The 14540-nt window shown below is 44.6% G+C and overlaps 1 protein-coding gene across 5 annotated transcripts in view; it reads right to left on the bottom strand.

Moving 5' to 3' along the window:
* Positions 1 to 14540, bottom strand: part of ADAMTSL3 (ADAMTS like 3) — a 392562-nt gene that overhangs the window by 14361 nt on the left and 363661 nt on the right. For 4 of the 5 annotated variants that reach the window (XM_043489726.1, XM_043489723.1, XM_043489727.1 and 1 more), the window contains 3 exons: positions 12901 to 13084; positions 10248 to 10452; positions 4254 to 4354 (listed from right to left, as the gene is read on the bottom strand). In XM_043489726.1, coding sequence (XP_043345661.1) covers positions 4254 to 4354; positions 10248 to 10452; positions 12901 to 13084 — 490 coding nt within the window. Of the gene's footprint in view, positions 1 to 4253; positions 4355 to 10247; positions 10453 to 12900; positions 13085 to 14540 lie in introns of those variants that run through there. The other variant, XR_006273566.1, reaches the window with a different exon arrangement.

Genomic DNA, 14540 nt, shown 5'->3' with positions numbered 1-14540 from the left:
CCTATCTTAAGAACTCTCCCACTATCTTTGTATAAATCATTCCAAGTTGACTTTTGTTTCCAGCCCACAGGACCTTAGTTAATACAGCTACCTTTTCTGCTTCAATAGAAGACAGAGTCAGTGGGAAGTTAGAAGAAACTATTCAGCTTCCTAAATACACAAGATGATACAGGAACATTGAGCTGGACACCAGTGAAGATGCTGAAATCCAAGAGGCTGGCCACTTGAGAACCCAGTAAAAGAATGCAAGATTGCTCCAGCAGAGAGCATTGCTTCCTCATGGCCATGGATGGGACTGCAGATGGTGATGCCTGAGCTGGGGGGTTCACAGTCTGTGTCCCAACACTGAGCACACAAGTGGAGCTCATATGTTTTTCTATGTAAAACATGAAAGCAGAAACGGCAGCAGAAATCACAAAGTAACCCTGTTTCTAGTCTTTCTCAATTTCTCATTCCTCTTCAGTCCAGCTCTGCTCCTGCCTCAAATAACCCCTTTCATCATCAGCCAGATGGCACTATTGATTCTGTAGGGCAATAGATTTCAAGTCTGCCTTATTATCAGAAGTATGTGGGCAGCTTAAAAAAGATGTAGATTCAGAAAGAATTTTTTAAAAAAAGACAAAAGAGATATAGATTGCCAGCTTCCATTCCCTTCCAAAGATTCTAATTCATTAAGTCCCAAATTCTAATTCATTAAGTACCAATTGAGAGCCCAAGAATCATTATTTTAAAGAAACTTCCCAGGGAATTCTGACTTGTGGCTGAGGTTAAGAATTTCTGCTCTGGGGAACTGTCTCAGTCCTCAAGCATTTCCTCAGATCCTCATGTTGTCTTCTCACCTCTATGTGGGCTAGTTCTACCCTGATAATTCTCACTCCCTTTAAAACTCTTTCCACAATGGAAGCCACACCTCTCAAACTCTTCCCAGGGTCAATAAAAGAGGCTAGCAGACACCCCGCTCACCACTGATTCTCTACCCATGGCCACGAATAATGTTCAGTTCAGTTCAGTCGCTCAGTCGTGTCAGACTCTCTGTGACCCCATGAATCGCAGCACGCCAGGCCTCCCTGTCGATCACCAACTCCTGGAGTTTACTCAAACTCATGTCCATCGAGTCATGGACATGAGATACCCAGACAGACAGAAGACAATCTACAGAATGGGAGAAAATATTTGCAAGTGACACAACCAATAAGGGCTTAATTTCCAAGATGTACAAAGAGCTCATACAACTCAACAACAACAATAAAAACCCTATCCAAAAATAGGAAGAAGACCTAAATAGACATTTCTCCAAATAAAGAAATACAGATGGCCAATAAACACAGGAAAAGGTACTCAACATCCCTAATTACTAGAGAAACGCAAATCAAAATTACAGTGAGGAACTACCTCATACCAGTCAGAATGATCATTAAAGAGTCTACAAATAAATGCTAGAGAGGGTGTGGAGAAAAGGGAACCCTCCTACCCTGCTAGTGGGAATGTACACAGGTGCAGCCACTGTGGAAAACAGTATGGAGGTCCCTCAAAAAACTAACAAGAGTTACCATATGATCCAGCAATCCCACTCCGGGATGTATAATAGACAAACTAAAAATCAAAAGGATACATTCATCCTGATGTTCATAGCATCACTATTCACACAACCAGACATGGAAATGACCTAAGTGTCCATTGACAGAGGAATGGATGAGGATGTAGTACATATATACAATGGAATAGTACTCAGCCACAAAAAAGGATGGAATAATGCCATCTGCAGTGACATGGATGCAACTAGACATTATCATACTAAGTGAGATGTCAGAAAAAAAAGACAAATACCACATGATATCACTTATGAGTGGGATCTAAACAATGACACAAATGAACCTACATATGAAACAGAAACAGAATTAGTGACAGAACAGACTGGTGTTTGCCAAAGGAGAGGAGGTTGGGGGAGGGACTGGGAGGCTGGTGTTAGCAGACGTAAGCTTTTATATATAGCATGGATAAACAAATTCCTAATGTGTAGCACAGAGAACTACATTCAATATCCTATGATAAACTATAATGGAGAAGAATTTTAAAAAAGAATGTGTATATATGTATAATTAAATCACTTGGCTGTAGAGCAGAAATTAACACACACTTGCATCAGTCAACTACACTTCAATTAAAAAACAACTTCCCAACCACAATTTGACATGGACAGTAATATCCCATTGTGAAGATTAGGAGCTCAGAAAGTTCAAAGTTACACCAAGAAGAGAGTGGCAGAACTCCAGATTCCATTGGTGGCCCTCTCGGCTCTCTCCTCACTTTCTCTGGCTGGAGCATGTTCCCCTAGGGTGGTGGAGCCGCCAGATGGAAGGCATCTGGATCTCAGAGTGACCTCAGGGAGCAGAGCTCTTCTACCCTCTAAACCATCTACCAGTTCAGACTTTTATGTCAGACAGAAGCATTCTTCTTGTGTAAGCCCCTCAACAAGATAAAAGTTTACTTTATTCTCTGTCAACCCACTGTCCCAACATCCTAATCAAACAGTTCCTAAACAGAGGAATAAATTTAGAATAATTGAAAACACTAGGATCCAGATTTAATCTGTAAATTAAAGAGAACTGACGAATTTGGAAAACTCAGCAGTGGCCATGGGACTGGAAAAGGTCAGTTTTCATTGCAATCCAAAAGAAGGGCAATGCCAAAGAATGTTTAAACTATTGTACAATTGTGCTCATTTCACATGCTAGGAAGTTTATGCTCAAAATCCTTCAAGCTAGTCTTTAGTAGTCTGTGAACTGAGAACTTCCAGATGTACAGGTTTGGTTTCGAAAAGGCAGAGGAACCAGAGATTGAATTGCAAACATTCGCTGGATCATAGAGAAACCAAGGGAATTCCAGAAAAACTTACTACTTTTGCTTTCCTGGTAGCTCAGACAGTAAAGAATGTGCCTGCAATGCAAGAGACCCGGGTTTGATCCCTGAGTCAGGAAGATCCTCTGGAGAAGGGAATGACAGCCCACTCCAGTATTCGTGCCTGGAAAAACCCACAGACAGAGAAGCCTGGCAAGCTACAGGCCATTGGGTCGCAAAGAGTCGCACATGACCGCGTGACTGACACTTCTTCTTTGCTTCATCGACTATGCTAAGCCTTTGATTGTGTGGATCACGTGGATCACAACGACCTGTGGAAAATTCCAAAAAGAGAAGGGAATACCAGACCACCTTACCTGTCTCCTGAGAAGCCTGTAAGTGAGTCAAGAAGTAGTAGAAAGAACATGAAACAACAGACTGGTTCCAAACTGGGAAAGGAGGACATCAAGGGTGTATATTGTCACCCTGCCTCCTTAACTTATACATAGAGTCCATCATCCAAAATGCCAGGCTGGATAAAGTACAAGCGGGGATCAACATTGCTGGGAGACATATCAACAACCTCAAATATGCAGAGGATACCACTCCGCTCTAATGGCAGAAACTGAAGAGGAACTGAAGAACCTCCTGATAAGGATGAGAGAGAGCAGAGTGAAAAAGCTGGCTTGAAACTCAATATTCAAAAGCCTAATAAGATCATGGTGTCCAGTCTCATCACTTCATGCCAAATAGAAGGGGAAAAGTGAAAGCAGTGACAAATTTTCTTTTCTCAGGCTCCCAAATCACTGTGGATGATGACTGCAGTCATGAAATTAAAGATGCTTGCTCCTTTGAAGGAAAGCTATGACAAACCTAGACAGCATATTAAGAAGTGGAAACATCACCTTGCCAACAAAGTCCGTACAGTCAAAGCTATAGTTTTTCTAGCAGTCACATACCAGTGTGAGAACTGGACTATAAAGAAAGCTGAGCACTGAAGAACTGATGATTTCAAATTGTGATGCTTTTCAAGGGAAGACTCTTTCAAGTCCCTTGGATTGCAAGGAGATCAAACCAATTAACCAATTTCCTAAAGGAAATCAAGGTGATGAGATGGTCAGAAAGAATCACCGACTCAGTGGACATGAATTTGAGCAATCTTCGGGAGATCTGAAGGACAGGGCTTCCCTACAGACTGCATGCTGCAGTCCATGGGGTTGCAAAGAATCAGACACGCCTTAGTGATGGAACAGCAAGAGCATAACATACACCACTGAGGATGGCACCTTAAGAAATCATAATTGAACTGTGCATTATGAGAGGTAATGTATGGGAGGGATGATGCCATTTTCAGACATGATAGTGCTTATCTGAGGTGGGAGAGGTTGTGTGCTGCCCTAGGGTGGGGCCAGTACCTCTTTGTGTCATCACAGCCGGACTCAGAACTGTTGGGGTGCTGACAAATTATGTGATGCTGCTGCATCCTTACAATGCGACCCAGGCAACGTCCAGGACACTGAAACGAAAGCACAGTGCAGTATAAACAACCTTGTGAGAAACTTCCCTGCTGGTCTGCTGGTGAAGACTCTGTGTTCCCGACGCAGGGGGCACGGGTCCGATCCCTGCGTGGGGAACTAAGATCCCGCAGGCAGTGAAGCATGGCCAAAATAAATAAAGACTGATCTTAAAAAATTAAAAGAAAACCACCTTGTGAGCTCATCGTGCTGGGGTACCCAAACCATGTGCTGTGGCACTGTTGCCAGAGGCCAGCTACAGGGGGTTAGCTGGCCGAAGGAAAGTTGTTGTTCAGTTGCTCAACAGTTTCCGATTCTTTGTAACCCCATGAACTGCAGCAGGCCAGACTTCCCTGTACTTCACCATCTCCCGGAGTTTGCTCAAACTCTTGTCCATTGAGTTGGTGATGCCATCCAACCATCTCATCCTCTGTTGCCCCCTTCTCCTCCTGCCCTCAATCTTCTCAAGTATCAGTGTCTTTTCCAATGAATCGGCTCTCTCCATTAGTGGCCAATGTATTGGAGCTTCAGCTTCAGCATCGGTCCTTCCAGTGAATATTCAGAGAAGGTAGGGAGGAGGGAAGCCCAGCTGTAAGGATCAGATTGCCCTCCTTCAGAGCCAAACAGCTACTTAAGTTTCCTTTCATCCTCTTTTCCTCCTCAGAAACTGAGACCACCCCTGGGGAGAAGGAGTGAAAAGCACAGGGCCAATCCCTAATTGACCAGGTTAACATTCAGAAATCACTGTGCTTAAAAGCATATGCTACAGCCAAGTTTGTGCTTCCCTGCTTAGAGCAAAAATGGAGGCTTGTGTGTAGGGGTGAGCTGAATTACAGGAAGAAAATTAACGTTCAGCTCTTAAATTTTTCTGTACTAATAACCCATATCAATTTTTTCTTGTCATTTGTTTTATGCTTGAAAAGGTCTTTCCCATCCTCGTAGTTCTATTCCAGTTTAATGACTACACTGAAGCACTTTAACCAAGGCAGAATTTATTCTGTTGTATGCTGTGAGTTTGGGCTCTCATTTTATTTATTCCTCTTAAATTAGTTGACCACTTTCTCTCTTATACAATTGCTTTTTTAAATTTTCCAACAACATTACTGAGATACAATTCACATAGCCTAAAAGTCACTGTTTAATGTATACAGTTTACAGTAAGTCCCCTACATGTGAAACTTCAAGTTGAGAGGTTTCAAAGATGCAAATGTGCTCCTGTATGTCAGCTATCGTAACTGTACTACTGTACTTTTTCAAGGTCCTGTAACGTAAGATGAAGAATGTTTTATTTTGTGTTTGCTTTTTATGTGTTATTTGTGTGAAAAGTATCATAAACCTATTACAGTGCAGTACTCTATAGCCAATTGTGTTTGTTGGGTACCAAGGCTAACCTTGTTGGACTTACAAACAGGCCTAGAAACAAGTTTCCTTTCATGTATATGATTTTTAAATATTTTCTCCCACTCTGTGGGCTGTCCACGTTCTTGATCACATCCCTTGTAGCAACAAAGCTTTAAATTTTCATGTAGTCCCATTTATCTATTTTTGTTGTTGTTGTAGCTTGTTTTTTGTATCATATCTGAGAACCATCTCCTAATCCAAAGCATGAGGATGTATGGCTACAGAGTTTCTTCCAAGGGCTTTATTGCTCTAGCTCTTAAATTTAGGTCTCTGAAAAATTTTGAGTTATTGCTTTTTTTTTTTTTTTTTTGAGTTAATGCTTTGTATACCTTATATGCTAGGAGCCTAAGTTCATTCTTTTGCATTTGCATATTCAGTTGTCCTTCACCAATGAGGAAGAAATTGTTCTTCCCTCATTGAATTGATATTGTCACTCTTGTAGAAGATCAATTGACATAGATATATGGATTTGTCTCTAGATTTCCAATTCAATTTCATCAATCTATGTGTCTATGCTATGTTAGCACCATGTCGTTGTTCAGACACTAAGTCACATCCGACTCTTTGCGATCCCATGGTCAGAGTGGACTGCAGCCTGCCAGACTCCTCTGTCCGTGAGATTTCCCAGGCAAGAACACTGGAGTGAGTAGATCCAGGGATCAAACCCGCGTCTCCTGCATTAGCAGGTGGGTTCTTTACTCCTGAGCCACCAAGGAAGCCCAAGTTAGTACTGCACTGTCTTGATTATTATTGTCTTGTAGTAAGTTTTGAAACTGACATGTCTGAGCCCTCTAACTTTGTTCTTTCTCTAGATTGCTTTGGCTATCCTGGATCCTTTATATTTCCATATGAATTTTAGGATCAGCTTGCCAATTTCTGCAAAGAAGCTGGGGTTTTGATAAGGACTGTGTTGAATCTGTAGATCAATTTACTGTCACGTGAATAATATTAAGTTTTTTGATCCATAAATATACAATGCCTTTTCATTTATTTAGGTCTTCTTTAACAGTCCTTGGGCTTCCCTGGTGACTCAGATGGTAAAGAATCTACCTGCATTGCAGAAGACCTGGGTTCTATCCTCAAATGAGGGAAATTCCCTGGAGAAGAGAATGGCTACCCACTCCAGTATTCATGCCTGGAGGATGCCATGGGTATGGGAGCCTAGTGGGCTACAGTACATGGGGTCACAAAGAGTTGGACACAATGAAGCAATCAACACATTCTTTAATGCCCTTAAAAAAAAACTTTCTGTAGTTTTATAGTGTTCATTTTTTAAAAACTCTTCTTCCCTGTATGATTAACTGCTTTTGGACTTTAAACTCATTTTAAATGGGTCTGTTTCAGTCCTTTTATTACACTGCACGACCCAAGTGTGTTCTGCACTGATGCTGCACTGTTTTACTTAACAACAGTTTTGCAGGACACTCCGGCATCAGATTAGGAAAGTCTTTCTATACTCCTATCGATTTGTTTTTCTGAAAATCTCTTGTCCTCACTCACTCTCCCATATGAAAGTAAAAATCATATGAGTTTCTGTGAAAAGAATTCTACGGCAATTTGAATTGGAAGTACATGTTCTGGTTCATTTAAGGGAATGGGCTCCTTTATAGCATTCAGAGTATCTTTACTTATCCAAATTTTCTGTTATGTGTTTCAACAATATATTGTATTTTTCTTTGTGGGTTCGGCGAGGATTAATTTTATGTGTCACTTCTCATCTGTACCTAGCGAAGTGACATTTTAATGAGGTTTGGACTTAGAATTGATGTTTGAATGGTTTAAGAATTCTGAGGATGTTGATGTAAAAGAACAAAATTAGAACATTTCCTAACACCACTTACAAAGATAAACTCAAAATGGATTAAAGACCTAAATGTAAGGTCAGAGACTATAAAACTCTTAGAGGAAAGCATAGGCAGAACACTCGATGACATAAAGCAAAGCAACAACCTCTATGACCCACTTCCTAGAGGACACTCTGCTAAAGTTAAGTTGGCCTGGTATGCTGTGACTGGGACCAAGGTGGCCATTAAGGTCATAAAGAAATGGAAACAGAGGCTTCTCCAGCCTCCAAGAGTTCTTTCATGAGATAAATAGTATGAAGCTGCTAGACCATGAAAACATCGCGAAACTCCTCGATGTCATTGACATGGAAGAAACTCTCTTCCTGGTTACGGAATACATGCGCGGGGGAGACATTCGCACCTCCCTGGATGAGCAGGGCCGCATGACCGAGAAGGAGGCCCAGCGCCCCCTTCCGGCTGCTCCTATCGGCCCTGAACCACGGCCACTAGCCGGGCACCGTGCACCGGGACCTGAAACCAAGCAACTTGCTCCTTGCTGCTGACCAAATGTGAAGATTGCAGACTTCAGTCCGAGCAACAAATACCACCCTGGAGAGAAGCTAAAGACATTCTGCGGCCGCCCTGCCTACGCAGCCCCTGAGGTATTTCTGGGGTCGATGTACTTAGGCCTGCCTGTGGATGTGTGGAGCCTTGGCGTCATCCTGTACGTCATGGTGACTGGGTCCAAAACCTTCCAAGGACGAGATTACTGGAAGATGAGGCAGAGTGTGCTCACAGGGCATTATTATGTGCCTGACTACCTATCATATGAAAAAAGAACATTAATAACAAGCATGCTGACCCTCAACCCAACAGACAGAGCTACTTTACACCATCTTCGGCAGCATCCATGGGTCTAGATGGATGAGAAGGAGCCACTCCAGCCGCTCTGTGAAGAGGACTCAGAGGTGAAGTGCAGAAGCTTCTGGGCTCTAGGTGGGCTGAAAGCCAGAGCTCAGAAAGCCTGAGCATGAATAGACCCAGGGTGGGGCCCCAGTCCATCCTTGTGAAGCCCTCCCTTGCCATGAAGGACTTCACCATCCAAAAACTCCAGCCTCCAAGCAATGAGATTCCCACCATCATACCAGCCTGGCTATTCCTGAGGGAGACCATTCGGATACCGGAGACAACCCATGATTCAGATGAGATCACTGACCCTACCACTCCCCCACCTACCCCATCTTCCTGGTGTGACCGTGGGGCCACTCCCTCCACCCATGGCACCCCCGACACCCGCCACACCTGCCACACGCCTGACACCTGGGGCACTAGCGATATCTGCTGCACAGGTGGCACCCGAGACACCAGCAGCATCCAAGACATCAGTGGCACCCATGACATCCGAGACACCAGCGGCATCCGAGATACCCGTGATACCCGCGACAAGAGCGGCACCCGTGATACCAGCGGCACCTGTGACACCCAAGACACCAGTGGCACCCAGGACAAGAGCAGCACCCAAGACACCAGCAGCACCCGGGAGAAGAGTGGCACCCGAGACACCAGTGGCCCCCCAAGACACCCACGGTACCCGTGACATCAGCAGCAAAGCCCCAGAGGGAAACCACCACCCCCTGAATGTGGCCAACACCGCCAGAAGCTCTGACCAAGCTGGGCAGTCCCACTCCCCAGCCACTCCCTCTCGCCTCAGCAAGAAAAAGAGGGGAATATGGAGGTTTATAAGAAAACATTGCTGTTGTGGCCTGCCCAGCAAAACCCACACAAGTAAATTAGGCCCAGAACAACCCAGGGATGACTGACCAAGACAAAAGGAGCCCTGCTGAGCTCCCTGGGACCCAGTCAAGTGGACTATGGGATTCAAATCCAGCACCTCCATGGCCTTCAGGAACCCTGGTCAGCTCAGAGGATGGTCTGGAGCAGCCTGGGAGACCACAAGAGGCATCACCCTGACCCAGCTGCCCCTCCTCTGCCACTGGGTGAAACTTCACAGACTGGACTGTCCCCCGGGGCATGTCCCCCTTCCCCCGCACTCCCCCCCTTCCATGGTGGTGGTGGAGGGGATAGTTCTTGCCAACTCCTTGGTTCTTCAGAGTTTTAATAAAGTTTATTTCTCCAGAAAGATGTATCTGTCTGTTTTGCATCCTCTCCAGTTAGAGAAGTGTGGAGTCATGTAGGACTTGGGGTTAATGACCTAAGAATTAGCACCATGATTCTCAAGAGCAAAAACTGCTGCACTGCAGGGCAGAAATGCAGAAAGAGTGTATTATTCTCCCACACTGACAATACTGAACATTTTCAGAAGGGCCGAGGGGAACTTTTGATCTCTGCAGCCTGTGTTAATCATGACCAGGAAGTCTAGGATAGGATAGTAGGTCCCCTGAACCAGCTGGGTGGTGTGGTCAGCTCCCTGTGCAGATGAGTTTCCTGAATGTCCTGCAGGAGTCCCTGCTCTCCTCTCCCCTGTGGGGAGGGGCCCTGATGGGTGGGGTTTTGTTACACTATTGCTTGTTTTATGTTGTGGCCTCATGGCATGTGGGATCTTAGTTCCCCGACCAGGGATGGAACCCACATCCCTTGCATTGGAAGGCAAAGTCCTAACACTGGACTGCCAGGGGAAATGCCGTTTTGGACGTGGGGGTTTGACCACAGGGACTGGATGATTTTAAAACACTAGATTTGTCAGCATTACCTGGTTCCCTTGTTCAACGAGCCCTTGAACACAGGGGTGACTGGAACAGGGTCTTCTCCCCAGAGGCCTGTCTCTGGGGATGCACACTCTTGGCGGCAATGCCTGCACCGTTCCATTGGCTCTTGTGCGCTTACATGTCACTTGCCGACTGCGGAATCCTTCACCACAAGACACAGAGCACTCTGACCACGTGCCTGTGAGCCACCTAAGAACAAAAACTATAGGAGCTTAGTAGGACAGTCCCTATGGGGACTGTCTTCCAAAGAGAAAGCCCATCCTAGCAGTATGACTGTTTCAGGGCCAACACATGTGTCTGGGAGTGGGCAGCAGCACAGTAACTCCCAGCCATACTCTAAGATTTCCTTTCACTCAGAAGCAACAGAATCACCGTGTAGAGAGCACAGCATCGGGATGGGATAAAGTCATCCTCAGGGAGGTAAAAGCCATCAGCTGTGTGGCCTCAGAGAGCAGAGCTAGGGCAAAAGTAGGTGGAAATTTTGGAAAGGTGAATTTCAACTCATTGAAACCAAAGGGAGGAAAAAAGGAGGTGGCACCTGTGTGCTCCTTGTTGTTGGTTTTGTTTGGTTGCTTAGACGTGTCTGATTCTTACAACCTCATGGGCTGTAGCCCACCAGACTCCTCTGTCCGTGGGATTTCCCAAGCAAGAATACTGGAGAGGGTTGCTATCTCCTCCCCTAGAGGATCTTCCCAAGCCAGGGATCGAACCTGTCTCCTGCAGCTCCTGCATTGGCAGGCAGATTCTTTACCACTAGCGCCATCTGGGAAGATGAACTAGGAGACTGGGATTGACATATATACACTACTATGTATAAAACAGATAACTAATGAAAGGCTACTGTATTGCATAGGGAACTCAGCGTGCTGTGGTGACTAAATGGGAAGGAAATCCAAAAAAAGGGGGATGTATGTATACATGTGACTGATTAACTTTGCTGTACAGTAGAAACACATCGTAAAGCAACTATCCTCCAATAAAAAATAAATAAAAGATGTTTCTGCTTATAGAGTGGACAAGGCACTCTAGAGAGGAGACAAAACTCAGGAGGCTCCTGAGGTGGCCCTTATGAGGAATGACAAAAACATTGGGAACAGTGGAAAACTGACAGGAATGGATGGAAGTGAGAGGAAAGGGGGGTGGTAGCTTAGGATGTAGTCATTGTGATCTGGAACACTAACTAGGGGCAGATCAGATTTGGTGGAGATTATGAGTTTGATTTTGGATACTTTTAAAACTATTGATTTGTGTCATCTATGATATCGAAAGGTTATTAATGGCTTTACCCCTGGGGATGCAGATGATACCACTCTAATGACAGAAAGTGAAGAGGAACTAAAGAGTTTCTTGATGAGGGTGAAGGAGCAGAGTGAAAGAGCCAGCTTAAGACTACATAGTAAAAAAAAACTAAGATCATGGCATCTGGCTGCATTGCTGCATGGCAAATAAAAGGGGGAAAGGTGGAAGTAGTGACAGACTTCCTCTTCTTGGGCTCCAAAATCACTGTGGATGGTGACTATAGCCATGAAATCAGAAGACGATTGCTTCTTGCCAGGAAAGTGATGAGAAACCTAAACAGTGTGTTGAAAAGCAGAGACATTATTTCTCTGCCAACAAAGGTCTGTATAGTCAAGACTGTGGTCTTCCCAGTGGGCATGTACAGTTGTGAGAACTGGACCACAAACAAGGCAGAACACCAAAGAAGTGATGCCTTTGAACTGTGGTGCTGGAGAAGACTCCTGAAAGTCCTTTGGACAGCAAGGATATCAAACCAGTCAATCTTAAGGGAGATCAACCTGAATATTCACTGGAGAGACTAATGCTAAAGCTGAAGCTCCAGCACTTTGGTCACCTGATGAGAACAGATGACTCACTGGAAAAGTCTTTGATGCTGGTAAAGATGTAGGGCAGAAGGAGAAGAGGACATTAGAGGATGAGATGCTAGATGGCATCACCAATGCAATGAACATGAACTTGGACAAACTCCGAGAGATGGTGAGGGGCAGGGAGGCCTGGCGTGCTGCAGTCTATGGGATCATAAAGAGTCAGACATGACAGGCAAATGAGTAACACCACCACTTGTGGGGGTAGAGTCTAAGGAATGGTGCTTTCCACTAGTGCCTCTTGTGATACTGGCCTACTGCCATATCTCTGAGGTGAACCCATGATCATCTTCCCTGTGCTCTTAAGGTCCATTGTGAGTGCAGGGAGCAGGTGAGAGTGGCAATTAAGACCAGAAGCTCTGAAATCAGGCTAACCCAATTTGAATTCTGGCCCTCATAACTGTGTGGCCTAGGGGTGTTTTTCCAACTGTACAATAGAGAATGAACAACACTGGAGACATCCCTGGAGGCCCAGTGGTTAAGACTCTGAGCTTCCAGTGCAGGGGACTTGGGTTCAATCCCTGGTTCGTTACGTGGTGTAGCATAACCAAAGAAATAAAATAAATGTTTTAAACAAGAAAATGAACAATATTGACTTGATAGGTGACTGTGATCCATATAAACTACTTAGCTGAGCACCTAGTATAGTCCACATAAAACAAATGTTAGTGGTTGAGTTATTCAGTCCAAATTACTGTGCATTTTAAAACAAGTGAAACGCTGGTAGCAAGGAGAGAAGAGTGACTGCACACACCTCGGGGGGCAGTCCCGGATGTTACAGGGCTGGAACGCAGCCCGTGGCTTCCGGAGCTGGTCACAGAAGGCCTCGCTCACTTCCTGCCCGTTGGCCATCAGGCACTGGGGTCTCTGAACTTGGGCTCCCAAGTGGCCGCACGTGGCAGAACAATGAGTCCAGTTGCCAAGCTCCCAGAAAGTCTCTGCAGAAAGAAAAGGAATGTCACAGATGGCCGCCAGAGGAAAAGGGATGATGGGTTGGAGACAACCCGGCCAAAGACAACTACGAGCTGCTTGCTGGTTAGCTGCCCGTCGGGCTCTCTGAGCAGCACACAGAGAATCTGCCATCAGATGGGGTAAAGGGGTCCTTTAAATCTCATTTTCCCTTGACTAGCTCGTTGTCATAACTGCGGGGGGTTATTACAGCCAGGATGGAGCTGTTGGTCCTGCAGCTGGACTGGAACCCAGTGTGTCTGATGCCAAATCTAACTCTTTCAAAATACTCCTCACATTTCACAAAGGCCCCTTGACAGTTCAAGGCAAGACATACAGCCTGGGAAAGGGGTTGTCTCAGGCCAGCCAGATCTGCCAGAAAAGCCCCAGAGAAGGAGGAGAAACTCTGTGCAGTGGGCCAGCTTCTCAAGACTCTCCCAGCAGAGCCAAGAGGACAAGAGAGGAGGGTCTCTCCAGGGGATGCCCTAATGGATTCTCTTTCTCAAAAGTGGATCAGACTGAGAGAGATGAAAGATGATTTAGCGGGGAGCAGGGATTAAGCAGACAGGTTCAAGACACATTTCAATTCCATTCTTCCTTCTCTACTGATTCTGAATCTAAACTTCAGATGAGTCCTGAAGCTAAATAAATAATTTGCCATAGAGCCCTCTGGAAAGGTGAAAATGGGAGTTTCCTTTAAAAAAGCTGAAGCGGACCACCTCCAATAATCTTGGCTTGTTTTCCTTTTGGTCCTTATTCCAAGAAGCCCTTCTTTTCCCTTTTGACACTGGATAAAAAGATGAAGTAGGACATGACGATGACAGATTTGTGTATGATCACGGAAAGTACCAGATTTTCTTGTAATAATCACAAGTAAGTAATAGCTACCAGCTGTGTCCACAGGCTGCTCCACTGAGTACACCTATGCCTTTAACTTAACTGTTTTCCAGTACTTCCTTCTGATGCTGGAATTTTGTCCTAAGTTGTATATCATTTGTAAAGCACAACAGTACACATTTTTAGCTGCCCGACAGTTTTTTTAAAACATTTTTTAGAAATAGCTAAGTTTATTGAGAAGTTTCCAGTGATAGGTACTGAGTTAAACACTTTAACATCATTTTTCCATTTAATTCTCATAGCCATCCTGTGATTTAGATTATTTTTACTTGCAGAGGTAGAAATGGAAATAAGCTATGTGACTTTTCCAAGGTCCTGCAGCTGGACTGGAACCCAGTGTGTCTGATGGCATACCTAACTCTATGTCACATTTCATAAAGGCAAGACAGTTCAAGGCAAGACATACATGCATTTCTTTAAAAAAATATACCTCTTTTTATTGAGGTATAATTCATATATGATAAAATGCTCATATGTCAAACATGCAGTTCTATGAGTTTTCACAATTGTATGTACTTAGGTAACCATGATCCAGAGCAAGGTATATAC

Source organism: Cervus canadensis, chromosome 17 (assembly GCF_019320065.1).
Source record: "Cervus canadensis isolate Bull #8, Minnesota chromosome 17, ASM1932006v1, whole genome shotgun sequence".
NCBI classification, from domain to species: domain Eukaryota; kingdom Metazoa; phylum Chordata; class Mammalia; order Artiodactyla; family Cervidae; genus Cervus; species Cervus canadensis.
Note: the sequence above shows the minus strand (reverse complement) of the source record. Positions and strands in the feature narration are given on the sequence as shown.